Genomic DNA, 24,350 nt, shown 5'->3' on the forward strand with positions numbered 1-24,350 from the left:
TGTATTTCTGCATCAACATTATGAAGATTGTTTTTTGTTATGTGTGTCTGGGTTAGCCCGGGAGCTCTGTGGGGGTTGTGTATTATTTTTTTTATTTTTTTTATGTTTGTTTTATATGTCGCCACGCTCCCCTCCCCCCATAATGGCGTGGGGGGTCTGGAAGTGGAGGGCGCTCGTCTGGCTTTGTGTACTTCATACATGCATAAAGCATTACGGGAGCACCTTGCGCTCCATCCATGCATCCATCTTTTCATCCATTTCAGCCCAGCTGCATCGGGGACATTTTAAGCCCCCCTGCTCTCTGCATCACCCCCCCCCCCTCCCTTCCCTGATAATCCCCTATCCACCTTTTCCCCTTTGTGTGTGTGACACCCCCCCCCCTGTCTGCATGTGAGGGTGATTCGGGTCGAAAGGGAACAAGTGTGCCTCCAAGACACATCACCCCCCCCAGAGCCAACCAAATTTATTCTGTTTTGCCCCCCCCCAACACATCGCTCCTTCTCTGTCGCCTCAACCTCCAACAAGCCCGACATTTAACATCTTTTTGTATTGAAATATGTAGAATAAAACAAAATCTTTTTGTGGCTGGCAAAAAAAAAAAAAAAAGCACGGAGTCGGTTTCACTTCCTGTATCACCTGACAGTGATTTATCACAATCCTGATGAGTTTACCATTGATTCATTGCTGTGTTTCGGGAAAAGAGGAAGTGAAAAGACTCAAGTGCGGGATATGAATTTAACATGTGGCAGACGAGGAAGATTTGATGCGGTGGAATGACAAGCAGACATGAACTCCCCCCTTTTATAGCTCATATCCACTGTGGAAAAACCACTCGGCAGTCACAATAGCTTCTACTCTTCTGGTGACGCATTTGGAGTCAAATAAAAATCCAATATTTATTTGGGATATCTGCCAGTGTAGCGTTAAGGTCGAGATGGCATATAGTACCCCCGTCTGTGCCCGTTTGACATCATCTGAATACCTCAACTGAAGAAAGGTTATATAAGCATCGAGGGGGAGGGAAAAAAAAAAAAAAACATGCGTGCAAAGGGGAAACACATAATCCAATCTTTGAGGGGTGAGTCGTGCCCGTTCCAGGACGCACGCCGCCTTTTTTCCATTGCATATCATACAAACACACGTGATTGGGCACATGAGCGATGACGGCGTTACGTAAGAGCGAATCAAGTCGCCCGAGGAAACGAGATGACCCGAGGTCGGGCGGCGGAGAAAATGATTATTATTTTTAGGAAAGGCAGAATTTTTTTTGTACAAATTGTACGTTAGTCAGAATGCACTGGCGGTAAAGTCATAATTATACAAGTCACGTCTCCTATGTCGATGGCGTACCTAATGAAATGGCCAGTGAGCCTTCAGTCGTCTTCTTGACCCGCTCCGCTCACCCTTTCCATCCAAACAATGAAGATCTTTGTGAAATCCACACGACATTCTTTCCATATCTGCGCCAGGCATCTGCAGAATCTCAGTCAGGATCAGCATCCCGCAGGTATCGCCACCGTTTCAACGTTTGTCTCAATCTGTCTGTCTGTTCAGGCTGGGCGACCAGTTCTACAAGGACGCCATCGAGCAGTGCCGTAGTTACAATTCCCGCCTGCGCGCCGAGCGTAGCGTTCGGATGCCCTTCCTGGACTCGCAAACCGGCGTTGCCCAGAACAACTGCTACATCTGGATGGAGAAATGCCAGCGGCAGCCAGGTGAGGAGGAGAGGAAAACCCCCCCCAAATATTTCTTCTGCACCTGAAACCCAACACAACAGGACGATTTGAGCTGGCTTCTCATCCAGCCGGACACAAATAGCCTGCCCTCGCTCTACGGCGCCGCCTCGGCCGCACCCTGCACTTTGCGGGCGGGCGGGCGCACATTATGTTCCATTCGAATGTTCTCCTTCTGCCTTTTCTTCACCCCTTTTGCCCCAAAAATAAATTCTCCACCATACAAATTGTGACAAACAGCCTCAGTGGGACTTCCTGAATGTAAACACTGAAAGAATTGTACGTGTGAGTGTGACAGTATCAATGGCAGTTTTGTTCCAATACAAAAAAAAAGCAATTTCCTTGTGTGTGTGTGTGCCAGGCCGGGTGTCAGGACAGATGTACGCCTACCCGGCGCGTTGCTGGCGAAAGAAACGTCGACTCCACCAACCCCTCGATCCCCAACTACGCTTGTGCGAGCTTCGACTGGGTAGGCGACGACACTCGAAGAAAAGCAAACTGCCATTAATATGATTGCAATGTATGTTCAAGGCTCGCTATCTGACCATGTGGCTCTGGTTAGTCTGGTCTCCAGGTTGGAAATCAATGCCCCCCCCCCCCCCCCTCTCTCAATGTTGCATGGAAACACACCCAGACAGAAGAACCTTAACAGGGCCTCTAATCATTTGGCCATGAGGTCTATTCTAGTTTTTTTATACATAGCAGGAACCTGATAAGAAGGGAGGGAAGCCACTAAAGCGAGTGTTTGTTTCTGCTTTGCCGCCATTGTTTTTCCTCTCTGCTTCGTCTTCCAAATGAGTTATTTTAGAAACTCCAAAAAAAAAAAAAAAAAAAGCTGTGCAGCACGGCCCAGATATCAATGACAACACACGGTGAAGGAATGTGACTGCTCCCCTCGCAGGATTTTTTTTTTTGCTTCATGTTTATTTAATACTTCCTGAGCAGCAGTGGGAGGGGGGGGGGGGTAATTGTACAAGGTCAGCATCAAATAGGTGGAAAGCTGGCTGAATTTGACTACAGGACTTGTTTCATAGTTCTTGGAAATGAACAAATGATGAGTAAAAAAAAATTTCCTCAGAGGCCGAGCTGGCTCCCAAACGTGAGGGCCCCCCAGGGGAGGCCACAGCCCTGGAGGCCCTGCTCAGGGGCGACAGCCTCCTGGAAAAAAAAGGCAACGTGTGCAAGGAAGAGGAGACTTTGTTGGAAATCCAGGTGATTCCAGCAATCATGTCAAATTGTTTAACTTCCTAGCTGACTTTTTATTTATTTTTTTGCGTAGCGAGTGTTGGAGGCAGAGGAAAACGGTGACAGCTTTCAAGACGACGAAGATTTCGAAGCGGAAACGCCCAAGAGGAAGAACAGAAACAGGGGCAAAGTCAGTTCAAATACACTCGGAATCAACAACGAATAAAACAACAGATGTGAATTATTATTATTATTTTTTTTACAGAACAGAGGCTCCAGTCGCAAGAAGAGCGAAGCGCTCGGTGTGGACGACCAGGACAAACCTTACGTTTGCGACAGTAAGGCACCAAAAAAAAAAAAATTATTTTGATCCTGTGTCTGTGTCGTACATAAACCCAAATTTTGGATTCAATCTGTATATGATGGAAAAAAAAAAGCCATTTGAATTCCCTTCAAGTCACTTCCTGTCACCTAGCATGAAGAAAGAGCAGGCTGTTTGTATGACCTGCCTCATAAGCATGCTCCTCTCCTCCAGGAAGGATTGCAGATGCGGACTGAATGAACCTCTATTTGGGAAAAACAAATTGAATGAATCCTGTCCGTCTTTTCTTTTTTTTTTTTTTTCTTTTTTTTTTTTTGCCTGTGTGTCTCCTCTGTTCCAGATAGACACAAACAAAAGCATAACTCAAAAAAGGCTGAAGAAGGTATCTGTCTTGCTGTGTTCATCCTGTGTGTTGTCACTAATGGCTTTTGTTTGATTGCTTTTTAAAAGCATGTCATTAACACTTTTCTATCCACCGACGAGGCATGCCAGGCTAACAGGCTGGCTTTTTACGCAAAGCATGTTTCCAACAGATAGAGATCATTGTGAGAAGATTTGGATAGTTTAGAAAGAGTCTATACACCCCTTGTTTTTTGGCGTCGGAAAAAAATTATCAAAAGAACATGAATGCGTTGCTCTCGTTTTTGTCGAACCTAGTATTTAAACAGGGGGTGTGTAGACTTTTTATACCCACTGTGGTTCTGCAGCCTGACCAAATGGCTGCCCAATTTTTTTTTGATGTAGAGCTCACAGGTTGATTGTACAACTTTAATGATCGTCAAATGTTACTGGAAAAATTCATTTTCTCGTCTTCACCACTTTCCTGTCGTAGTCCTATTTTGACTTTTTATTGTGACCCTAACCAAAGCTCTAACCTCCTCTGTAGTTTCACTTTTTTTTGTCCGTGAAAGGAATGATTAGCAACGACCTGGCTTCATCGTAGATCATTTGGGGCTTCTTGTCGGTTTTACAGTCTGCGGAAAGCGTTACAAGAACCGTCCTGGCCTGAGCTACCACTACACGCACACTCATCTGGCAGAAGAGGAAGGGGGCGATGACGAGAAGGAGAGCGAGCCCGCCTCGTCCCCACCGCGACCTGACAACCATAAACGTAAGAAACATTTCACCTCCCCATCCAATAGAGCGTCTTCCTCACCGGACTTTGTGTCACCGTAGCTCAGAAAGGTCCCGACGGTGTGGTCATTCCCAATGACTACTGCGACTTCTGCCTGGGGGACCAGGACTCCAACAGGAAGACGGGCCAGGCCGAGGAACTGGTCTCCTGCTCCGATTGCGGACGTTCCGGTAAATGCTTTGAGGGTTCAGATGCTAACGTCATCGAGAAGGCTTTGCGACTAGCACATGAATTATGAGTTTGCCATTTTTGTTTTTTTTGGGACAGGCCACCCCACATGTCTGCAGTTCACCGACAACATGATGCACGCGGTGAGAACGTACCAGTGGCAGTGCATCGAGTGCAAGTCCTGCAGCCTCTGCGGCACCTCCGAAAATGACGTAGGCACCTCCAAAGGGAAACGTATTTTCTATTTGGTGACATTCTGTAACGGGATTTTCTGCGTGACTCTCAGGACCAGCTGCTGTTTTGTGACGACTGCGACCGAGGCTACCACATGTATTGCCTCAAGCCCCCCATGAACCAGCCTCCGGAAGGTATCATCATAAAAGACGAGAGGACCCGAAGCGAAAATGAATTGTTGGAATGTCAGATGTAAGACTTGAAGTCTTTTTTTTTTTTGTGTGTCCACAGGAAGCTGGAGTTGTCACGTGTGCGTTGACCTGTTGAAGGACAAGGCCTCATCCTTTGGCGACGTATAATGGCCGCCTCTCTCGGAGAGTACACACACACAATGTAGCCTTTAAATTCGGTTTTGTCATTTTTTTGCTGAATCAGACTGTGTGTGTGGGTGTACCTAATGAAGTGTCCATTGAGTGTATTTACAATGTAATACAGCCCCCTCTATACATACATACACACACACACACACACACACACACGCCGCCAATGCAGTTTTTGGGGATTTTGGATTGATTTTTTTTTTTTCCCTGTCTACCTCTCATGTAGCAGAGACAAACTTATGCTAATCAGTCTACCTCACCGCTCAAGCACATCTCTTGATTACTTATGTCAGTTTTTCTCAATAAGCGCTACTTGCGTCATTTCCTGTTAGACTTTGTGAAACAAAAATAAATGTCTTGTAAATTTGACACTTCACTGCCAACTATGAATGATTAAAAAAACCTCCAAGTATAAAAAAAAATAAGGCTTGAAAAAAGTCTAAATCAGGCCACTGCTATCAAACCATGTAATTCACATGTCAGTCCGCTAGGTGGCGGTAATGCTCCACAATACGGTTGACCACTGCCATTTAAATCCAACCTATGAATGGACAAGAATGAAAAGAGGTAAGGGGTGTGGCTTGCTGCTGTCCGTTCGAAGCGCATACACGCTAGTTCTTTTAAGTGAACTGAATCTTTAGAATCAGTTCACTCAAAAGATTCGTTCAACGAATCGTCCCTCCCCACACACACACACACACACTGATCCGTTTTTGTTTTGTTTTTTAAATACTTCACTATATAATAATTTAATAATTTCTATACACGCCTAAATATTGTGATTCAATATATTGACTGCAATTTCACATTAAATTGCTGGTTTGAAATGTACTATTATTATTATTTTAATAAACATTTCTGTTAAAACTTGTCTAGTGTTTTATTCCTTGTTTTTATTTTTTTTGGGCATGAAAACATAAAAATCTGACATTTGGTTAACTGCTTTATATGACAATATGTATAAGTGTTTTACTTTGTGTAATATGTGTTGGTGTCCCCCAAAATAAAGAGCAAGTTGTCAAATACACATTCTTGACACGTACAAAAAAATGCATGAAGTTATACACCTGAAAATGGCGGCGTACCTAATGGAGTGTCCAATGACGTCACAGATCAACCAGCCAATCAGATTTTCACTTTCACTTAAGCTTTTTCCCTAATGAAGTGGCCTGTGATTAGGTACACCTGAAAATGGCGTACCTAATGGAGTGTCCATGTGACGTCATGGTTAACTGACGTTTAACCATCGTGAAAGATTGTTGAATTTGTCGTGAAGTGTCAGACTAGCAACATCTAGCCACAACCAGCCAATCAGAAAGTGGGGGTGAGGGCGGGTGTGGCACTTTTCACTTTCACTTAAGCGTTGGCCATGATTTTTCCCTAATGAAGTGGCCTGTGATTAGGTACACCTGAAAATGGCGGTGTACCTAATGGAGTGTCCTTGTGACGTCACAGATCAACCAGCCAATCAGAAAGTGGGGGGTTGTTTGGGTGTGGCACTTTTCACTTTCATTTAAATTTTGACCATGATTTTTCCCTAATGAAGTGGCCTGTGATTAGGTACACCTGAAAATGGCGGTGTACCTAATGGAGTGTCCTTGTGACGTCACAGATCAAACAGCCAATCAGAAAGTGGGGGGTTGTTTGGGTGTGGCACTTTTCACTTTCATTTAAATTTTGACCATGATTTTTCCCTAATGAAGTGGCCTGTGATTAGGTACACCTGAAAATGGCGGTGTACCTAATGGAGTGTCCTTGTGACGTCACAGATCAACCAGCCAATCAGAAAGTGGGGGGTTGTTTGGGTGTGGCACTTTTCACTTTCACTTAAGCGTTGGCCATGATTTTTCCCTAATGAAGTGGCCTGTGATTAGGTACACCTGAAAATGGCGGTGTACCTAATGGAGTGTCCTTGTGACGTCACAGATCAAACAGCCAATCAGAAAGTGGGGGGTTGTTTGGGTGTGGCACTTTTCACTTTCATTTAAATTTTGACCATGATTTTTCCCTAATGAAGTGGCCTGTGATTAGGTACACCTGAAAATGGCGGTGTACCTAATGGAGTGTCCTTGTGACGTCACAGATCAACCAGCCAATCAGAAAGTGGGGGGTTGTTTGGGTGTGGCACTTTTCACTTTCACTTAAGCGTTGGCCATGATTTTTCCCTAATGAAGTGGCCTGTGATTAGGTACACCTGAAAATGGCGGTGTACCTAATGGAGTGTCCTTGTGACGTCACAGATCAACCAGCCAATCAGAAAGTGGGGGGTTGTTTGGGTGTGGCACTTTTCACTTTCATTTAAATTTTGACCATGATTTTTCCCTAATGAAGTGGCCTGTGATTAGGTACACCTGAAAATGGCGGTGTACCTAATGGAGTGTCCCTGTGACGTCACAGATCAACCAGCCAATCAGAAAGTGGGGGGTTGTTTGGGTGTGGCACTTTTCACTTTCACTTAAGCTTTGGCCATAATTTTTCCCTAATGAAGTGGCCTGTTATTAGGTACGCCTGAAAATGGCGGCGTGCCTAATGGAGTGTCTGTGTGACGTCACAGATCAACCAGCCAATCAGAAAGTGGGGGTGAGGGCGGATGTGGCACTTTTTACTTTCAGTTAAGCCAGACACTCAAATGTCGGATTTATGTGGCGGTACATAAACTACCCGTGACTTTCCAAAAGCTGCGGTGCGTTCACAACGCCGACCATGTGTCGTACATCGCCATACTCGAGCTGTTTTGACAATTAGAGGGAACTCGCGAGCTAGCGTGTTTGTGTTGTTAGCGCCGTTGTTTGCACACGCATCAAGTGCGGAAAAAAAACACATTTTAATATCACGCTATCGACCAGCAGTGGCTTGGCGATCGACCGGTCGACTTATTGGCCACCCCTGCACTACACGAATGAATGATCTGTCAATAATTGGTAGTGTACATTGTAAAGTACACTACCCAATAAAAAAGGGCGGGATTCACTGGCATAATGGTATAGTGGTTTTTAACTTTGCCCGGTGTTCGGGAGACCATGGTTCGAGCCCCACATGAAGCAGACTTTGAGCTAAAGTGTGAATAGTGGCAGACTCGAATTCTCCAGCGCATTAGGTAAAAGCTTTGTGCACTACACCACTGAATGTTCTGTCAAGATTTAGTAATTTAGCAAATTTACATTTTAAAGTACACTACCTAAAAAAAAGGGGCGAGTTTCGCTGGCTAAATGGCAGAGTGGTTTTTAACTTTACCCGGTGTTCGGGAGACCATGGTTCGAGCCCCACACAAAGCGGACTTTGAGCTAAAGTAGTAATAATAATGGGCAGTATGAGACTCGAACTCGGTTCTTCCGAACATAAGGCAAAAGCTCTATCCACTTGACCATTGAGTATTCAGTATATGACCGTGATTTAGTCTTTTTATCTAATATTTGAAACATATACTATGAATACATAACAAAACTCTGAAAATTTCAACCCCAAAATGGCAGAATGGTTAAAGACTTGGGTTGGTGTCCAGCAGCCTCGGGTTCGAGACTCATCTATGCAGCTTTTGCAAATGAAATAGAGCGACACATAAGATTCGAACTCGCCTCTCCCACACTCAAGGGAATAGCTCTATCCATTCGGCCATTGGAGATATTGCAAATCATTGTTAAATGTTTGTAATTGAAGGTTACTCTGAACTTTTCCTGAAGCTAGCTTCATGATTTTGGATAATAGAAATAATTCCTAACATTACCCAACGGACAATGGTCGAGGGGATAATACCATTGACTCCCAATAGTGCAGTGCTGGTTCGAGCCCGGGCTCCTCCAACTATACAGGTTTTTCTCCCGCTTAACTGAGTGCCTATTTTTTTTTTTTCCCCCTCCCCTTCTGATGACGTCATCACAAAAAGAGTATAAAAGGCGTCACAAACGCGACGCTCGTTCTCACTCTCTCCTCTGACAGCGAGCGAGCGCCACGCTGCTCTGGTCCACCTGCCGCACCGGCTGCACGACAGCGTTTAAAAGTGAAAGGTGGGTGTTTAATATTTGTTAACCTTTTTAAACTAACTGCTTTTGCTCTCTTTCAGTTAACTTGCTCTTTGGGCGAGCGTGCTTCCATCTTGCAAGCATGCGAGCTAAAAAGTTTGCAGAAGCTAGCGTTAGCAGTTAACGTCTCCAACGACCACCAAAACGTATTTATTTGGCGTGCAACCAAACAATTGAAGCATCTAACGGTGGGTAAGTACATCTACATTATGAAAACTCAAGCACGCACCACGTGGAAAGAGCACTAACGCCATTTTTGCCCCAACATTTAGCAAATGCACAACAGCGCCGTTTGGCCGGAGGTAAGTAGACAAAGCAGCGTTTGCATAAATCCACCAGAGAATAACTGAAACAGTCATTTCGATGCATTCGTGTTAATTTTCTGCTTTCCGTCTGCAGGTGCCAATCGTCAAAACGACCCAGTCATGGCCGACGGACTTTCTGTGAGTTTTAAAGTCAATCGACTGTTTCTGATTGTCTTATTTCTGTCCACAGGCCTGCATCTGGAACAAAGGGAGCTGATTGACTGCAAAAATATTTTTAATTGCAAGCAATCTTGTCAAATTGACAAAAGCAAACATTTGTTCTTTTTCTTGTCTGCAGGGTCCAAGATGGCCGCCTTGCAGTCCTCACATGGCCTCATGAGACACTTGCAGGTCTAGTCTTGGCTCAACACGTCAATTCCAATTTGCTTGTTAGGCTAAAAATGTTAAAAGCAGAATGATTGTAACGTTACCGTATCTTTCAGAGCAGCAAGCTGTGGTTGGAGAGACGTCCAGCCGTCCAGCGCTGCCCTCCATTCCTCACTGGTGAAACAAGCACGCGTTCAAATGTTTGACACGTGTCAAACATTTCAGCATGTTCTTCCTCCTTTTGTCCACTAGGTGGTGCCAAAAGACCTAGTTTCTGCAGCATGGGTCTACAAGGTTTTGAACCTGTGGAATCATCAACTTCTTGTCTGACGTGCTGACGGGTAACAATTTACTACAAACTTGGCATTGTTTAAAAGCACTCAGCTGCTTTTTTTATATGCCTCCCTATTCTTGCAGAGCAGTTTCCAGTAAGGATGCAGTTGGAAAATCTGCCACCTGCTGGCCAAAACTATGCTAAGATTCACCAAGGCAACCTCAATTTTCAGAATTGACGTTCAAAATGTACTAAATGGCAGCTTGATGTCTGTTTATGTTGTGTGCAGGTGTTTACCCTGAAGTCTTCACATTTCCAGAACTCTGCTTGTGCACCAGCGACTGGCCGCTTCCAGTCTACAGTTAAGAATAACAAATCCTGGTCCAAAAATTCCTACCTGGAGAGCACTCTGCTGGTAAGAATTAAAATATTGACATATTAGCAAATATGTTCCAAATTTGAATCGTTTTGTGTCCAGGGTGGAGCACCATCTCGTACGCGCTTGCAGCGGAAGCGGAGGACCAGAGCAAAGCTGCAGCCCAGGAGCACTAAACTTTCCTTGTTACTAAGGCAGCCTGAGAAGTGAGGCACTTTTAAATGCTCCTCATTGTCCAAGCTTTTCTATTCCAATAATGTTTTTCCCTATTTTCTGACAGGTAGCAAAGAACAAATCAGCTTCCCTGGTCATGCAGCTTGCAATACTCTCTGCCATGAACAACTCTACTTGCGCACTGGTACGTTTCATGTCAGAAGATTTTCTGCACAAAATGTCGACTTGGCTCTTTACTTACCATCTCTTTGTCTCAGGTCCAGGCATGGAGTAAAGTTCATACCGTTGGCAGGCCATTCATCCCTCTGCCCGACCACTTCTCCACCCGTCCCTCTGGCCGACCACTTCACCACTCGTCAACGAGCAGACTGCCATCCAACTTGTTACTTTGTTGTGATTGAATGTTAACTCTGCAAAAGAAATAAAGCTTTATTACAATTAACACAAACATTCAACTCTTCATTTTCAAACATCACGATCAATTCCTTCCCCCCCCCCACCCAAAAAATTCCTGAATTTTTTTTTTTACGGATTTTTTTCTGGTGAAATTTTGAGAAATGAGGCGGGACCAAGGCTGGAATACTGCTTTATGATTGGCTGAATGCTCTAAAAGTGGGTGGAGCAATGTGAATGAAGAGCTGTGGTTGGTTACAAAGTGGGCGTGGATATGCAAATGAGCTGCTCTGTGATTGGTTAGACTGTGAGTGGGCGTGGTCTCATTAAAATGGAGCAATCTGATTGGTCAGATGTGCAAAATGGAGCATTTTGATTGGCTGCCCAAAAGTGGGCGTGGTTATGCAAATTCCTGGCGAGCCGTGATTGGCCAGGCTGAATTTGGGCGGAGGTAGGGGGCGGGCAAAGTGGCACTTGGGTTTTGGAAGGTTCTTTTCAGCTTTGAGTTGAGTGTTTGCCTTCAGCCACTGAACAGAGCCGAGTGTTTGACTGCTTCTCTCTGTCTTCACATGAGTCAAGCAGTCACTTTGACTCATGTGGAGACAGACAGAGAGAAGCAGTCGGTCAAAGACTTGGCTCTGTTGCAGTAACACTCACCTCAAGGCTGCTGAAAACATAGTAGTGGACAGACACTTAGCTTTTCAAACACTACTTTGCAGTCAATGCAGTGACCAGCAAGCATGAAAGACTTCAAATGAGCAAATTTGATCATAAATCATTCCACTTGAACAATTGATTGAATAGAAAAGCAGTTTAAAAAGGCCCTGCCTGCCTGCATGGAAGCAGATGAAGTGCTTGATGAGCTCAGGTATGATGTCACTTACTTCTCGTGGCAGGTGAGCACATGCAAACAGTGCAAACATCTGGGACAGAACCTAAGTGCCAGACAGGTACTGCACAGTACCACCACAAACCAGCACTCACTTTTGGACACGTTTTTCCATGACACTGATGCAAAGCAAGTTCGTTAAATATGTTTCAGACTAACTTGGTTTGCATCAATGACATGAAAAAACACATCCAGACGAGTGTGATGATGAAGATATTGTGCAGCAGTACCTGGCACATAGGTTTTGTGAGAGATGTCTGCTGCTTGCCATGTGCTCACCTTCTGCCTGGTGTGCCATGACAAGATGACATCACACATCAGCCCCTCAAGCACATAACACTACCAACTAACATACCTTATACACAATTTTAATTCAAGGCATATTATTTGAAGAACAAAGTGGTACACTTTCACTTTTCGTGTGTGCCAACTATGATCAAAAATAGACTTCTCAAGTTCAAATGCATTTTTCAAAACTATACTTCTTACATTGACATGTAACTTTAACCATTGTAGAACAATTCTTTTGTTTCTTTTCACTGTGGCCCAAGTAATCAACAGGACATTATTCATTTGGAAAATGACTAATTAAAATGTCCACTGATAATATTTTGGACGCCAAATTTTTGAAGTCAAATATGACACGACCGTCTATATTTAAGATTAGGAGGCAAACGTTAAGGTCCACCTTACTAGTCGCCAGAGGCATAATGCCAGATGGAAAATGGGGAGGTACCTACCTTTGGAGATATGCAGAGAGACGACCAGCAGCCGACGTGGAGCCTCCAGTCTTCAAGTTTGGATATGGAAAAACAACGTTCAAGTCAAACGCTGATTGATTGACAGCCGAGTAGTGAATGCTACTCGTGGCTACCTAACGCTCCACCTCTTGTTTGACGAGAGCTAGCGAGTTTCCACTGACCTAACGACTAACAAATCTTCTCCTTTCTGTCATTGTTTACATGAACGCATTTACATACATATAACAAATCGAGAGCTTGGAAAAAGTTGACATGACTCACTCAATAGCCCAAATAGTAACAACCTGAAGAGCTAGCTGCTCGCTGAAGCGGAAGTGTACGGTAGCCGAGAAAGCTCAATTCAAGTCACACAAAAGCGCCTTTTTGGCAACTTGCACAAAAGACACTCCCACATCATGCATACATACGACACTAGATTCAAAATTCAAGAGTTATTATTCGCCATATTTGTTTGTTTGTTAGTGTGGATGTCGCAGGACGTCTTTGAAATGCCCGGTGTATAGCTCTGAGACTGAAATCGCCGACGTGCCTTCTCCGCCCGCTGCCTCAAATGCATGGAGACGCCTGGCAAAACATTTGTACAGCCATTCAATGAAACAAAGCCTGTGGTGGTGGTGGGGGGGGGGAAACACCTGAATTGTTTTATTTCATGACTCTGTGTGCAGATTTCTAATTTAGTTTGATTTCTTGGCAGAGCTTTGAGCCTGTCCAGGGTGACGGATTTGTGTCTTTCAAAAATCCAATCTACACGGTTGGTGTGTAATAGAAGTCGGTTGTCTTTTTCATCAACTATAATAATTATGGCCTGTGGTCATTTTCTTCTCAATACAGGAGAGCGGTTGTTCGTTCTAAAAATGAGTTTGACTTTTTTGAAATCACAAATGATGCCAACATGACACATCGCTTGTAGCAACTCATGGAGATTTGAACTCGGGTTGCCGGGGTGAAGGTTCAGAGCATTAACCACTCTACTATGTATACTTGTGGTGTTAAGCATGGATGGTACGTATGGTATATTGTTTAATGGAGCAGGTCGTGAATAGAGACTTGTTGAACTATAAATATTCGAGATTGAAAGTGACAACCAAATTGGCTAAATTGGTCTGGAGACACTTTTTCTTTCTTTTTATAAGCACTTAAAAAAAAATAACTCTATATATATATAGTAAATTAAACATTATCTTTTCGGTCGTGAGCGTCACATTAGCACAGTGATTGAAAAGCTATCAGGTTAGCTATTTTACATCTTTGGGTCACGGGTTCAAATCCTGTTGGTGACTTTTCTATTTTTTTTATTATTTTTTTGTGTGTTTGCTATTTTTGCAGCCAGTCAGAAATGCAAAGAAGACGTTTCGTTCAGCGTTTTTATTGCGAATTTGAACAGTTTTGGGAATCAGGTAAATTCCAAATCGCTGTGACGAATCTGCAGTCGCGAAACACAAAACTGAGCAAGATAACATGGGAGCAACTTGACATGTCACACCGGCCCAACATGGACCCCGCCGGCCGGGTCGTGCTATTTCTCTGGCTGCTCTGCGGCTACCTGTGTCGGATGGCGCTGGCCACCGAGTTCTCGACGCTAACCCTGTTCAACAGCGAGCTCCACAAGCAAGGGTGCAGCTCGCTGTCGGACTGGGAAGAGTACGCGACGGACTGCGGTAAGCGAAACAATGTAGTCCTTCTGCTCAACGAGCTAATGCTAACGTACCGTAGTGACTGACAACAATGTTTTGGGTGACCTGTATTTCCTCAGTCGATTGTTTTTAAAACAGCTGATTTGGCGTCTTAATTCATTTGTTTTATAGTCTTGCAATTGTAAAAAGAAAGAAAAGAAAAAAAGCAAATAGCAGCCTATTTAGTTTTAAAACATTTATGAGTGTAGTCTGATGTGGGTACTATGAAAACATTGCAAAACTTGTTTGCTCGAGAATAAATGAAGAAGATTGTATTTTTCTTCAAATATTTTGAATTTCAAATAAGAGGAGTGCAGAATACCTATACAGAATAGATCATCTTGTTTTTTTTGTGCTAATGTATCCAAAATTGTCTCCCAATTCATTTCATTGTGACCCCTTATTATAATCATATTCAGAACTTTGAAATAACATACAGGTTTATCAGGACACACCATGCTTTTCAAAATCGTTGATGCAGACACGCCCTTCAAAATGAGATTATTTGGCACACGAGTACATGTGCTGTAACTTACAAGCGTTTGTACGCCTTGTGTAATTGAGTCTAACACATGTCTCTTTTCAGAATCGTCCATTTTGCAGCTGGATGACCCAAATTGCGAGGAAGGCAGCAACCAGTCCTGCGAGTCAGTTTTCTCGCTTAACGCTGAGAAAATTCTTGTGAGATCACGGATCAGGAAAAATACTTCACAAAGCAATCATGTATTATCTGAGCTGGAGGTCTTTTTTTTGTTTTCTCATAGAATCAAGCCAAGCAATTTATAGAACAGAAGAAAATCCCCTACCTTGTCAAAAACGTCAACACAAACGAAGAACTTGGTATGTTGTCCAAATTGAGCTTCTTTTGCAATTTGGTTAAGAGCCTACAATTTATGTGCTTTTTGTTTTTTTTAAGCCATTGGTTATGTTCTGATCGGCAACGGCCTCTACGACGAAGCCATTAAACACTTTTCCCTCCTGCTACAGGTACGTCCAAACTTCATCTCGCCATCATCTCCAAATCTGAATGATGCTGCATGTTTTTGTTTTTGTTTTTTTGCTGTAGAGTGACCCTGAACTAGTCAGTGCCATTTATGGCAGAGGGATCGCCTATGGGAAGAAAAGTCATCAGGTAAGTGACATAATTGTTTTTAAAAAAAAAAAAAATTAGATATGCATCTGCAATTGCTGTTTCTCTCCCCTGCACTTTTGTAGGACATCAAAAATGCTGACCTGGCACTGTACGAGCTTACCAGAGTCATCACACTGGAACCCAACTGGCCTGAAGTGTACGAGCAGAGAGCAGAGGTGAGTAGCCAACTCCACACATGGAAACAAATTATATATTTTTTACCCCTAACCACACAAAAAAAACCCACATTTTACTCCCTCCTCCATCTTTAATAGCATTGCTGTGTGTGTCTGTAGATTTTGTCTCCTCTAGGTCGCATCAGCGAGGCTCTGGCAGACTTGACCAAAGCCATCCAGCTGCAACCGTCAGCTCGACTCTACCGACATAGAGGAACGCTACTCTTCATCTCAGAGGTTTGAATGATAAGGCGCCACCACTGTTTGAGTCCATCAAACCAATATTTGTCTTCTACCAGGATTACGTGTCGGCGTCGGAGGATTTCCAACAGTCTTTGGAGCTGAAAAAGAATCAGCCTATCGCTTTGCTCTACAAAGGCCTCACCTTCTTCCACAGAGGGATGCTCAAGGTTATTTTTTTATGATGATTATTTTACTCATGGGGACAAGAACAAATGTGTTTGTATCTTTAGGAAGCCATCGAGACGTTCAAAGAGGCGCTGAAGCTCAAGTCTGACTTCATAGACGCTTACAAGAGCCTCGGACAAGCCTACAGGTAGGCTAACTTCCTTTTCTGTCTCTATCCTCGCGGCCTTTTTTCATTCTACTCTTCGGTGGTCGCAGAGAGCTGGGCGACTTTGAGGCGGCGATGGAAAGCTTCCAGAAAGCCCTCATGCTGAACCAGAACCACATCCAATCCCTGCAGCTCCGAGGCATGATGCTCTATCACCACGGCTCCCTACAGGAGGCCATCGGAAACTTTAAGGTGGACGACTTTCCGATTGGGAGTGGCCACAAATTGAACAATGTGGTTGGGTTTTTTTTGCCTTCAGAGGTGTCTGCAGCTGGAGCCGTACAATGAGGTGTGCCAATATATGAAGGGCTTGAGTCACGTCGCCATGGGGCAGTTCTACGAAGGTATCAAAGCGCAGACCAAAGTCATGCTCAACGACCCACTGCTGGGACAAAAGGCCAGCTCCGAATACCTCAAAGTCAAATACCTCCGAGGTGGGCGCCGTCGACCATCCGGATCATTTTCAAGAACGCTGATGTGATATTTAATTTAATTTCCCCCCCCCCCCCTCAACTAGAATACTCTCGCTACCTGCACTCCCACCTGGATGTCCCCGTCGCCGAATACAACGTGGACCAGGACTTGCCGGGCAATTTTAAGAATCACTGGGCCAAGAATTTGCCCTTTCTCATCGAAGACTACGAGGAGCAGCCCGGCCTACAGCCGCATATCAAGTACAAATTCGCTTTCAAAATAAAACACCCGAGAATATAATGAGGTCGTTTCACTCCTTTTCCAGGGATGTGCTGCCGCAGAACTTTGAATCCTACAGCAGTGAAGTCCAGAAACTGATTTGCACGGCCGATCGTCTCGGAGCGATGATGCAGTACGACACGCCGGGTTTCTTGCCCAATAAGAGGATACACAGAGGTGCCCTCGAATGACCTCCTGACCTCTTAGATTGTGGCATAATAATAATAAAATTATGCGCTTTGCTGTGTGTAGCCATGGGCCTGGCCACCTTAGAAGTGATGCAGGCCATGCAGCGCACGTGGAGCAACGCCAAAGTGCGCGTCAACGGCAAGACCAGGCAGATGCAATGGAGGGACATGTTTGACATCGCCGTCAAGTGGAGGAGGTAGGAAGTCGAAAGAAGGTTGTCGGGATTACAATTGAATCTCTGGACATGGATTCGTCCAGGACATTTTTCCACAAGCTCTTGACCTGACTTGTTCCCCACGTCTGAAGGATTGCTGATCCCGACCAACCGGTTCTGTGGTTAGACCAGATGCCTGCCAGGAGTCTCAGTCGAGGCTTCAATAATCACATCAACCTTATCAGGTGATTGCAAGACTCATTAAACACACCTTCTGTGACCTGTTTTCTCAAAAGTCTACACCCCCCCCTCCCCCTTCTCTCTGTCTTCTCTCAGGGGCCAGATTATCAACATTAGGTACCTGGCCTACTTTGACAACATCCTGGACTTCATCAAAGACAGAATACTGGTCTACCACGGGTGCGCGTTTGCATGTTCTTGTGAAAGGGAACAAAAGCAAATAAATACATTTTGAAATTTTCCCAGGGCGTACAACCCCAAAGGGCTGGTGGAGGTCCGCCAAGCCCTGGAGAATGTACATAAAGTGGAGGATCTTCTTCCTATCATGAAGGTAAAGATGCAATGAGGGGAAGCGGGGCTCCCGCCGTTTTTGCTCGTCCTCCATTTGCAGCTCACGTTTGTTTCCTGAAGCAGTTTAACAGTAAAACCAGAGACGGCTTCACGGTCAACTCCAAAGTGCCCAGCATGAAAGATCCGGGCAAAGAGTACGACGGCTTCACCATCACCATCACGGGAGACAGGTGAGCGTGCGGCATTTTTTTTTTTGAAGTCAGCAGTCAAACAAAATCTTTTTTTGCCGTCTTCCAGGGTGGGCAACATGCTGTTCTCGGTGGAGACGCAAACCACGGAGGAGCGCACGCAGCAGTATCAGTCGGAGATCGAGTCCATCTACAGGGAGCTGACGACCAAAGGGAAGGTCTTCGTGCTCTCCACTGAGTTTGCGGTAAGCGCTTCAGCAAGCGCCATGTAGTTCATCAATGATGTTGTTGTTTTGTTTTTTTTAATTGACGTCTTTCCACCTGACCGAGGGCAACCTTTGCTCTTTGCAGGACGCCGACGCCGTGTGCAACCTCATTTTGTCTCTGGCCTATTACTTTTGCAACCTGATGCCACTTTCCAGAGGCTCCAGGTAATCATTACACATCCGGTTTAAAAAGAAAAAAAATGATCTCAGGTTGAATGCCAAGGTCAAACAGCTCACATTGTTTGACACATTTTGTGCATGTTGTGATTTATTGATTGATTAAGACTTTTATTGTGGGTGTGGTCAGTGTGGTGGCCTACTCTGTCATGATGGGGGCAGTGATGGCCAGTGGGAATGAGGTCAGTGGGCGGATCCCCAAAGGAAAGGTAACAGACCCATTGAAGTGAAGTTCATGTATTCATACACGTATTTTCAATTCAACTCAAACGAGGTTGCCTTTATTTGGTTGTCAGCTGGTGGACTTTGAGGCCATGACCACGCCCAGTCCGGAGACTTTCAGTAAAACAGCAAAGAGCTGGATGCATTTTAAAAGGTGAGATGAACAAAATGTTCATTATGATCAGAAGCGTCATCATAAACTTTATTTTTTTTTTTTTTTTTAAAGTTTACCCTCTTGGTACCAGAGTCTGCCCTCTGTGGCCGAGACCTTCCCGTCCATCAGAACCATGATCGAAGTCCTCAACGCAGATTCGTCGTCGCAATGCTCAAAGAAGTCCTAGCACGAAATGTGCAAGAGATAAGTCAGGACAAGTTGAAAATTGGCGGAGCAAATGGAAAAGCACAACATTCAGTCTTAAAACATGGCACAGCTCCGTTGTTATGCTTTATTATCGTTTGGCTATTAATTAAGAGGCAGAAAATAATTGTCCACGTGCAAAAAAAAAAAAAGCACAACATTTTGGTCACACTCGCACAAATGCACAGTTGACTCGCACAGAAGAAGAAAAAAAAAAAAGCACAACAGTCTACAAACCTTAAATGAAGTGATGCTTACGTGGATTCTTTGTGAGCACAAGTTTCGGGAAGACTTTTTCCATCAACTTTTGTATTCTAAATTCATTTTTAAAAAAATCTGAGCAAACAAAAGCCAATAAAGTGGTTGACCTGTTGTTTTCTTTGCAATTATTATTTATTTATTTTTATTTATATCACAAACACAAATGTATCGTTTTATGATGGAACAAAAATCCATAACCAGTAACATTACACAGCTGGATAGCGTGATGATCATAAAAGTTCATTTTCAGTTTCCCTTCTCACCGGTAGAGGCCGCCAAATGCTGCTGTAAGACCTGTTGGTCACGTGATTTCCCGGAAGTGTACTTCCCACTTCTGGTTTTATCATATGTTGCATTGACGAAGTTAAGTACTCTCCTAAACTTTGCTGAAGGCTTTGAGGAGAGAGAATTGCCCGGCATGGAGGAAGACGTGATCCCGGAAGAGAGCCTCACTACTGCCTTGAAGCAGCTCGTCAGTCTGGGCAATGTTTTGCTACTGCAGGCCAAGAAAGACGCGGAGGGTAGGATGAATGTTTTTTTTTTTTTGTTTTTTTTAATGATTTCATAGCTTTAAAACGTTTTTGAATGCCATTCGCGGTACCTCACTATTAAAGTCACAATTCTTTACATTTTGCACCAAAAATAGAACACGAGTTGCGCATCTAAATTGAAAACAACATATTGCGACATATTGTGTGCATGGTTCATAACGACTATTGCACTATGTCCAGTACTTTCATAATTTCCCACTTTATCTAAAGAAATTAAGTTTCTGTGTTTTCTAGTCTCCATGGAAGACTTTGTCCCATATAAAATTGCCATTTTGTTGGCCCTGATTGCAGCCGGAGCAGATTTTTATAAGAGGTAAGTACTTTTTGTGTTAAAAAAAAAAGAATTAATTAACTCTTGTATATTAAGAATGTATTTTCTTGCCGTTGCACAGCATCGGAGTGAAGAAGAAAAGCGAAGCCGAGGCTGCCTGGAAGAAGTTGTATGGGTAAGTTTAAACAAACAAATCAAAGTTCACAGATTACCATATCATTTCTCTACATCGATGCGCTTACTTTGTTACCTTGTGTAACAAGTTAAAATATCACCATGGTAACACATTGACTAATCTTCAGACTTGCATTTTGTTTTCCTCAAGGTCACGCATGTTAAGTGACTATTTCTGTTTCACAGCCGTGCAGCAGTGAGGGAGCAGGTGGAGGAGCTCCTCCAGCTCCAGGTCTGGACCAGAAAATGCTCACTCTTTGTATGGTTGCTTTTCTCTGAACATATCGTGCAACGTGTGTGTCTGTACAGAGCGAATGGGACTCCTTCCTAGAGTACGTGGACCAAAGTCTTCAATCGTCTTGTACTCCTGTAAAACCAGGAGGAGAAACAATGGACATCTTTAGCCCCGAAACTTTGTTGACTGATGGACGTAGTGGAAAGTGAGTATCTTCCTATTTCAACACTATAAATTCCTCTAAAACTGAAAAAAAAAAATCACTCTCTGGCTCTGTCAATTTGTGTTCCGTTTGAAGGAGCGTCACCCTGGATGACTACCGCTCTCCGGGTCAGAAGCTTCTACTGGTCCTCATCAGACACTATGGATGACTGCCGTGACGCGACCACGTGGCCGAGCTGGAGGGGAGCAGGGTTAGTTAGCCTAGAAATAACCAAATTGACATATGTAATGTTTTGTTTTGTTTTTAAAATGGGGGGGGGGTCCTCTGCAGGCTGCCCTGGAGGCTCGGTCTGTGAAGGTCGTGGTGGTGGCTTTCGGTGCCCTGAAGGGTGCTCGTTTGTGGCTCCAGCAGACTGGATGCTCCTTGGACTTAGTACTCGATCCACACAGAAAGGTTAGCAATCACCACGAATCATCTTGTTACCAGAAGTTTATTACAGCAAAAGGTCACGTGATTACCTCGCCGTAATTCAAATTTAGATCTACCGGAGCTTTGGACTGATCTCATCCTGCGCTAAAGTCTTGAACTTTGACTCCATGCTCCGGTATTCCGAGTACCAAGCTGCTGATAGAAGCTTCCCAGAATTCCCCATGCACATGCTGGAGGACATCTACCAGGTACACAAGATGCTAGCTAGTCATGTAAAGAGGTCAATCAACATGAGCTCATTTGTTTTTGGTGAATTGTTAAAAAATATATATTTCCAGATGGGAGGTGACTTTCTGCTCAGCAGTACCAACAAAGTCCTCTTGTCACACCCAAGCAAGTACCCGATGGACCGACCCACCCTCGGCGACATCCTACAGACAGCGTCTGGCTCGACCGAGCTGGTCGCGCAGGAAGTTAGCGGTAGCGGCACGCCGACGCACGCCTATGACGTCACGCCTCGCGCTCACAATACCGTGAAGAGGTGTGACCGATGCCAAGCTGTGCTGACCGGCCTCCCGCTGCTTCCTCTCAGATCCTTGCTGTAACTTAAAACATGAACTTTTTGAGCATTTATTTCATATCCTTAATATTGGAAGAAGTTGCAAGAACCTGGGACCACGTCACCAGTTCCGATACGACCTCTGATGATCAACGGATACCCGATGACATTTAATTGGTATGCATTTTCACATGTCAGAAAATAAAGTTGACACAAAATTGTACTTTTTTTTCCTGATTTTCCTTTTATTGTGTGAAATCACAGAATACAAGGTGAGCACATGCACACTAGTCCTGTTGTATTCATATTTGATGACTAAAATAGTTCTCTAGTGTCATTTAGGACTTGTTGCAACATGGTCTTTCAAAAGATCTATCACTCAGAGCGCATTCCAAAAGATGCATGCGATGCGGCGCTATCTCGCGTGTGATTGGTTGACACAAGGCTACGAAAAGTACCTGATAAATATCCATCCAAGGACAAGAAATGTAACACTTCAATGAGAGCTACAAATGGTAATGCATGTTTTTTTGTTTTTAAAACTATGCTGTTGCCGTGACTACGTTTGCCGAACAGTAAAATTTTGGCCCTCAAGTTGTAACAAAATGTGATTTCCCATAGTTCCTCATAAGAAATTGGATGTCATTAAATGAGCGGAAGTAGTTAGCATCTGGCTAACAAACATAGCAAAGGCTTTACAGCATTACTTGCAAGAAGCAATCATTGTGCTACTTAGCTAATTAGCACAAACACCAATCAAGCTAATAAATGCTGATGCTATTGGCAGGGCAAAGGTCCAGTAAAAGGAGTCTAGAAGACAGGCAGTGTTAAAAGCGAGAAGTGTTCAAAACAATAAACAAGGGCATGTGACTGGATGATATGAATGTCATTGATGAAGCGGTGATGACATCATCCAGTGCCCCCCCTCCATCTTCATTACCGTGGTTACCAGTTGTCCAGGAAGTCAAATCCTGTCTTCAGGATGCTGTTGCTGTTCAACTGCAAAGGGAAGGACACGTTATAGGAATCCAAAAAAAGAATCGAATTGTTGCCTTCAAGGTTTACCTGGGTAAAAGCGGGACTGGCGGGCGAGGCGTTGTCCTCTTTTTCCTTGTTGCTGGGGAGAGTGGGGCTCTTGACAATACGACTGGGGGTGGGGAACACCTCATCCACGGTGTAGCTTACAACCGGCAGGGTGCTCTGCGAACGCTCCCAGCCCGCCACTGATGACAAGACGCTGAGGGGAGGGACGGGGCCCGGCGAAATAGAGATCGCAGCGGGAGCTGGGGGTGCGGCCACGGGAGGTTGCGGTGCAGGAGGCTTGGGCGCCCGTTGCTTGGCCGGCGGCCTGGACAGCGCCGGCGGATGGGGGTCCGGTTCTGGCTCTTTGGCTGGGAAAGATGTCTCCTGTGGACACAGTGAGGCTTCATTCTTGATGATGACGTCATCATGAAGAACTTAGCAATTACGATTCCCAAAGCTGTCTCACCTGGCGCAGGTACGAGGGCAGCGACTTCTCTCCTTTCTCTAGGGACTTGATCTGGCTGGGCGTCAATGACTGGAAGTCGGCTTGCTCGCCCTCGAGTCGCGAACGCTCAGCGCTGATCTTCCAAAAAGCAGATTCCTCCTCGGGACGCCTGGCCTCGCTCGCTGACACCTTGGTAAGACACACACGAATCAAGAGTGACCCGCTTTGGCTTTCGTTTACATTCAATTCCAACATCCATCAGTAAATATGACTCACATTGAACAAATTAAAAAACAATAAACATTCATTACCTTGATTCCGGTTGAGCTTTTGGTAGTTTGGGAGGAATGAGAGGTCTTTGTGGATTTCGTGTCCCCCAGAGAGATGGAAATGCCCTGGTCGGAGCCTGGTGTCAAACTGAATTCTAGCTGGCTCTGAAATACAGTGAGATAGCTTTCAGCGGGTATATCAAGGTGGGATGGAGGCTGGTTCACATGAACAAGTTCACAATGGAAAGAAATGATCATTCTTGTTCCTTGACACAAACAGATCATGTTTACCTTGGTTTCCCAGGAGAAGGGGGCTGAATGCTCATCTTGCCATGTCATATCCTAAATACAAAAGAGTAAACAACCAAATCAATGTCAGTGGAATATGCATATTGGATCATTGGTTTGAGTATACTGCACAAAATTCATCCAGAGCATTTTTTTTTGTTTTCCTCAATTTGAACGGTAGTTCGTGACGTCACGAAAAGTCACCCCTACGTGGCTAGGGATTAGTAACGCAGCTAGCATGGCCTAAAAACATCGATTTTAATCCCCATGATGACTTTTTCGAGGCACCTCTTCTCCAAAATGGACGATCTTCTGCCCGGTCTGAATGAGGAGCTTGGGGTAGCAGACCACCTCCTCTCGATCCACTCGGTGCATAGCATATCGGGCTTGGATGTGCGGGTCCATCATCCAGTTGTCGATCGCGTTGTCCTGCTCTTGCGGCGACATCTTGTCCCACGTCGAGCCGTGGTTGTTTTTTATTTTCTCACGTTCTTGCATGATCTTGTTAGCCATGGAATTGATGGATGCGAAGTATTGGAATTTCTTCTCTTCCATGTTGTGGGCTTCGAGCCCCGCGACCGACGCGGCGGCCATCTTGGATGTCTTCCAGCTGTTTTTTGTTGTGGGAAGATAACGTCATAAAATGGGCGGGACTAGGTAGATTCGTGTACTTGTCGTAATTTACATTGCCTCATAATCCAGTTCGGAACATGGTAACACTCGAAGCCAAAAGA

General features: G+C 44.5%; 4 protein-coding genes and 2 long non-coding RNA genes across 10 annotated transcripts in view; 4 read left to right on the top strand and 2 right to left on the bottom strand.

Moving 5' to 3' along the window:
• Nucleotides 1–5,923, top strand: part of dpf3 (double PHD fingers 3) — a 7,102-nt gene extending 1,179 nt beyond the window's left edge. The window contains exons 2-11 of the mRNA XM_085938204.1: nucleotides 1,555–1,715; nucleotides 2,095–2,202; nucleotides 2,812–2,945; nucleotides 3,013–3,108; nucleotides 3,184–3,256; nucleotides 4,214–4,351; nucleotides 4,417–4,545; nucleotides 4,643–4,755; nucleotides 4,830–4,911; nucleotides 5,009–5,923. Coding sequence (XP_085794330.1) covers nucleotides 1,555–1,715; nucleotides 2,095–2,202; nucleotides 2,812–2,945; nucleotides 3,013–3,108; nucleotides 3,184–3,256; nucleotides 4,214–4,351; nucleotides 4,417–4,545; nucleotides 4,643–4,755; nucleotides 4,830–4,911; nucleotides 5,009–5,076 — 1,102 coding nt within the window. The 3' untranslated portion in view covers nucleotides 5,077–5,923. The remainder of the gene's footprint in view (nucleotides 1–1,554; nucleotides 1,716–2,094; nucleotides 2,203–2,811; nucleotides 2,946–3,012; nucleotides 3,109–3,183; nucleotides 3,257–4,213; nucleotides 4,352–4,416; nucleotides 4,546–4,642; nucleotides 4,756–4,829; nucleotides 4,912–5,008) is intronic.
• A 2,843-nt stretch (nucleotides 5,924–8,766) lies between these two features.
• Nucleotides 8,767–12,924, bottom strand: LOC147042275 (uncharacterized). Its single transcript, XR_015069076.1, has 3 exons — nucleotides 12,595–12,924; nucleotides 10,814–10,982; nucleotides 8,767–9,922 (listed from the first exon to the last, which is right to left on the bottom strand). It is a non-coding gene; the product is annotated as an uncharacterized LOC147042275 (long non-coding RNA).
• Nucleotides 9,031–11,009, top strand: LOC147042276 (uncharacterized). Of its 4 annotated transcripts, none has more exons than XR_015069075.1 (11): nucleotides 9,031–9,308; nucleotides 9,389–9,418; nucleotides 9,516–9,559; nucleotides 9,720–9,772; nucleotides 9,865–9,925; nucleotides 10,001–10,089; nucleotides 10,166–10,237; nucleotides 10,312–10,437; nucleotides 10,501–10,604; nucleotides 10,679–10,756; nucleotides 10,830–11,009. It is a non-coding gene; the product is annotated as an uncharacterized LOC147042276 (long non-coding RNA). The 4 variants fall into 4 exon arrangements; XR_015069072.1 differs by having other exon boundaries at nucleotides 9,870–9,925; XR_015069073.1 differs by having other exon boundaries at nucleotides 9,870–9,925; nucleotides 10,171–10,237.
• Nucleotides 12,925–13,969: 1,045 nt separating the features above from the next.
• On the top strand, nucleotides 13,970–19,362 carry ttc13 (tetratricopeptide repeat domain 13). Of its 2 annotated transcripts, none has more exons than XM_085938078.1 (23): nucleotides 13,970–14,273; nucleotides 14,875–14,969; nucleotides 15,053–15,128; nucleotides 15,205–15,275; nucleotides 15,355–15,420; nucleotides 15,504–15,596; nucleotides 15,717–15,833; nucleotides 15,896–16,006; nucleotides 16,070–16,152; nucleotides 16,221–16,362; nucleotides 16,430–16,604; nucleotides 16,688–16,844; nucleotides 16,910–17,040; nucleotides 17,116–17,248; nucleotides 17,359–17,451; nucleotides 17,543–17,626; nucleotides 17,693–17,777; nucleotides 17,858–17,967; nucleotides 18,035–18,170; nucleotides 18,277–18,356; nucleotides 18,499–18,577; nucleotides 18,665–18,744; nucleotides 18,817–19,362. In XM_085938078.1, the coding sequence occupies exons 1-23, from the start codon at nucleotides 14,090–14,092 to the stop codon at nucleotides 18,929–18,931; spliced, it is 2,496 nt and encodes an 831-aa protein (XP_085794204.1). In that variant the 5' UTR covers nucleotides 13,970–14,089; the 3' UTR covers nucleotides 18,932–19,362. The 2 variants fall into 2 exon arrangements, with proteins under 2 accessions (XP_085794204.1, XP_085794205.1); XM_085938079.1 differs by having other exon boundaries at nucleotides 13,971–14,273; nucleotides 17,861–17,967.
• A 143-nt stretch (nucleotides 19,363–19,505) lies between these two features.
• selenol (selenoprotein L) lies at nucleotides 19,506–21,814 on the top strand. Its single transcript, XM_085938081.1, has 9 exons — nucleotides 19,506–19,730; nucleotides 19,995–20,073; nucleotides 20,153–20,206; nucleotides 20,392–20,437; nucleotides 20,515–20,645; nucleotides 20,739–20,853; nucleotides 20,934–21,056; nucleotides 21,143–21,280; nucleotides 21,371–21,814. Exons 1-9 carry the CDS (start codon nucleotides 19,628–19,630, stop codon nucleotides 21,635–21,637), a joined length of 1,056 nt encoding a protein of 351 aa, XP_085794207.1. The 5' UTR covers nucleotides 19,506–19,627; the 3' UTR covers nucleotides 21,638–21,814.
• Nucleotide 21,815: 1 nt separating this feature from the next.
• Nucleotides 21,816–24,246, bottom strand: c18h1orf198 (chromosome 18 C1orf198 homolog). Its single transcript, XM_085938083.1, has 6 exons — nucleotides 23,905–24,246; nucleotides 23,620–23,670; nucleotides 23,371–23,493; nucleotides 23,081–23,248; nucleotides 22,657–22,998; nucleotides 21,816–22,590 (listed from the first exon to the last, which is right to left on the bottom strand). Exons 1-6 carry the CDS (start codon nucleotides 24,208–24,210, stop codon nucleotides 22,537–22,539), a joined length of 1,044 nt encoding a protein of 347 aa, XP_085794209.1. The 5' UTR covers nucleotides 24,211–24,246; the 3' UTR covers nucleotides 21,816–22,536.
• Between the last annotated feature and the right edge of the window lie 104 nt (nucleotides 24,247–24,350).

Source organism: Syngnathus leptorhynchus, chromosome 18 (assembly GCF_054491065.1).
Source record: "Syngnathus leptorhynchus isolate UIUO chromosome 18, UIUO_Slep, whole genome shotgun sequence".
Classification (NCBI taxonomy): domain Eukaryota; kingdom Metazoa; phylum Chordata; class Actinopteri; order Syngnathiformes; family Syngnathidae; genus Syngnathus; species Syngnathus leptorhynchus.

Coding starts and splice junctions, on each gene's coding strand:
- ttc13 (XM_085938078.1), top strand. CDS start 14,090: ATGTCACACCGGCCCAACATGGACCCCGCCGGCCGGGTCGTGCTATTT. Junction 17,968..18,034: donor ATCACCATCACGGGAGACAG/GTGAGCGTGCGG, acceptor GCCGTCTTCCAG/GGTGGGCAACATGCTGTTCT. Junction 18,578..18,664: donor GGCGGATCCCCAAAGGAAAG/GTAACAGACCCA, acceptor TTTGGTTGTCAG/CTGGTGGACTTTGAGGCCAT.
- c18h1orf198 (XM_085938083.1), bottom strand. CDS start 24,210: ATGGCCGCCGCGTCGGTCGCGGGGCTCGAAGCCCACAACATGGAAGAG. Junction 23,671..23,904: donor TCGTCCATTTTGGAGAAGAG/GTGCCTCGAAAA, acceptor TTTTGTATTTAG/GATATGACATGGCAAGATGA. Junction 23,494..23,619: donor CCTTCTCCTGGGAAACCAAG/GTAAACATGATC, acceptor ACTGTATTTCAG/AGCCAGCTAGAATTCAGTTT.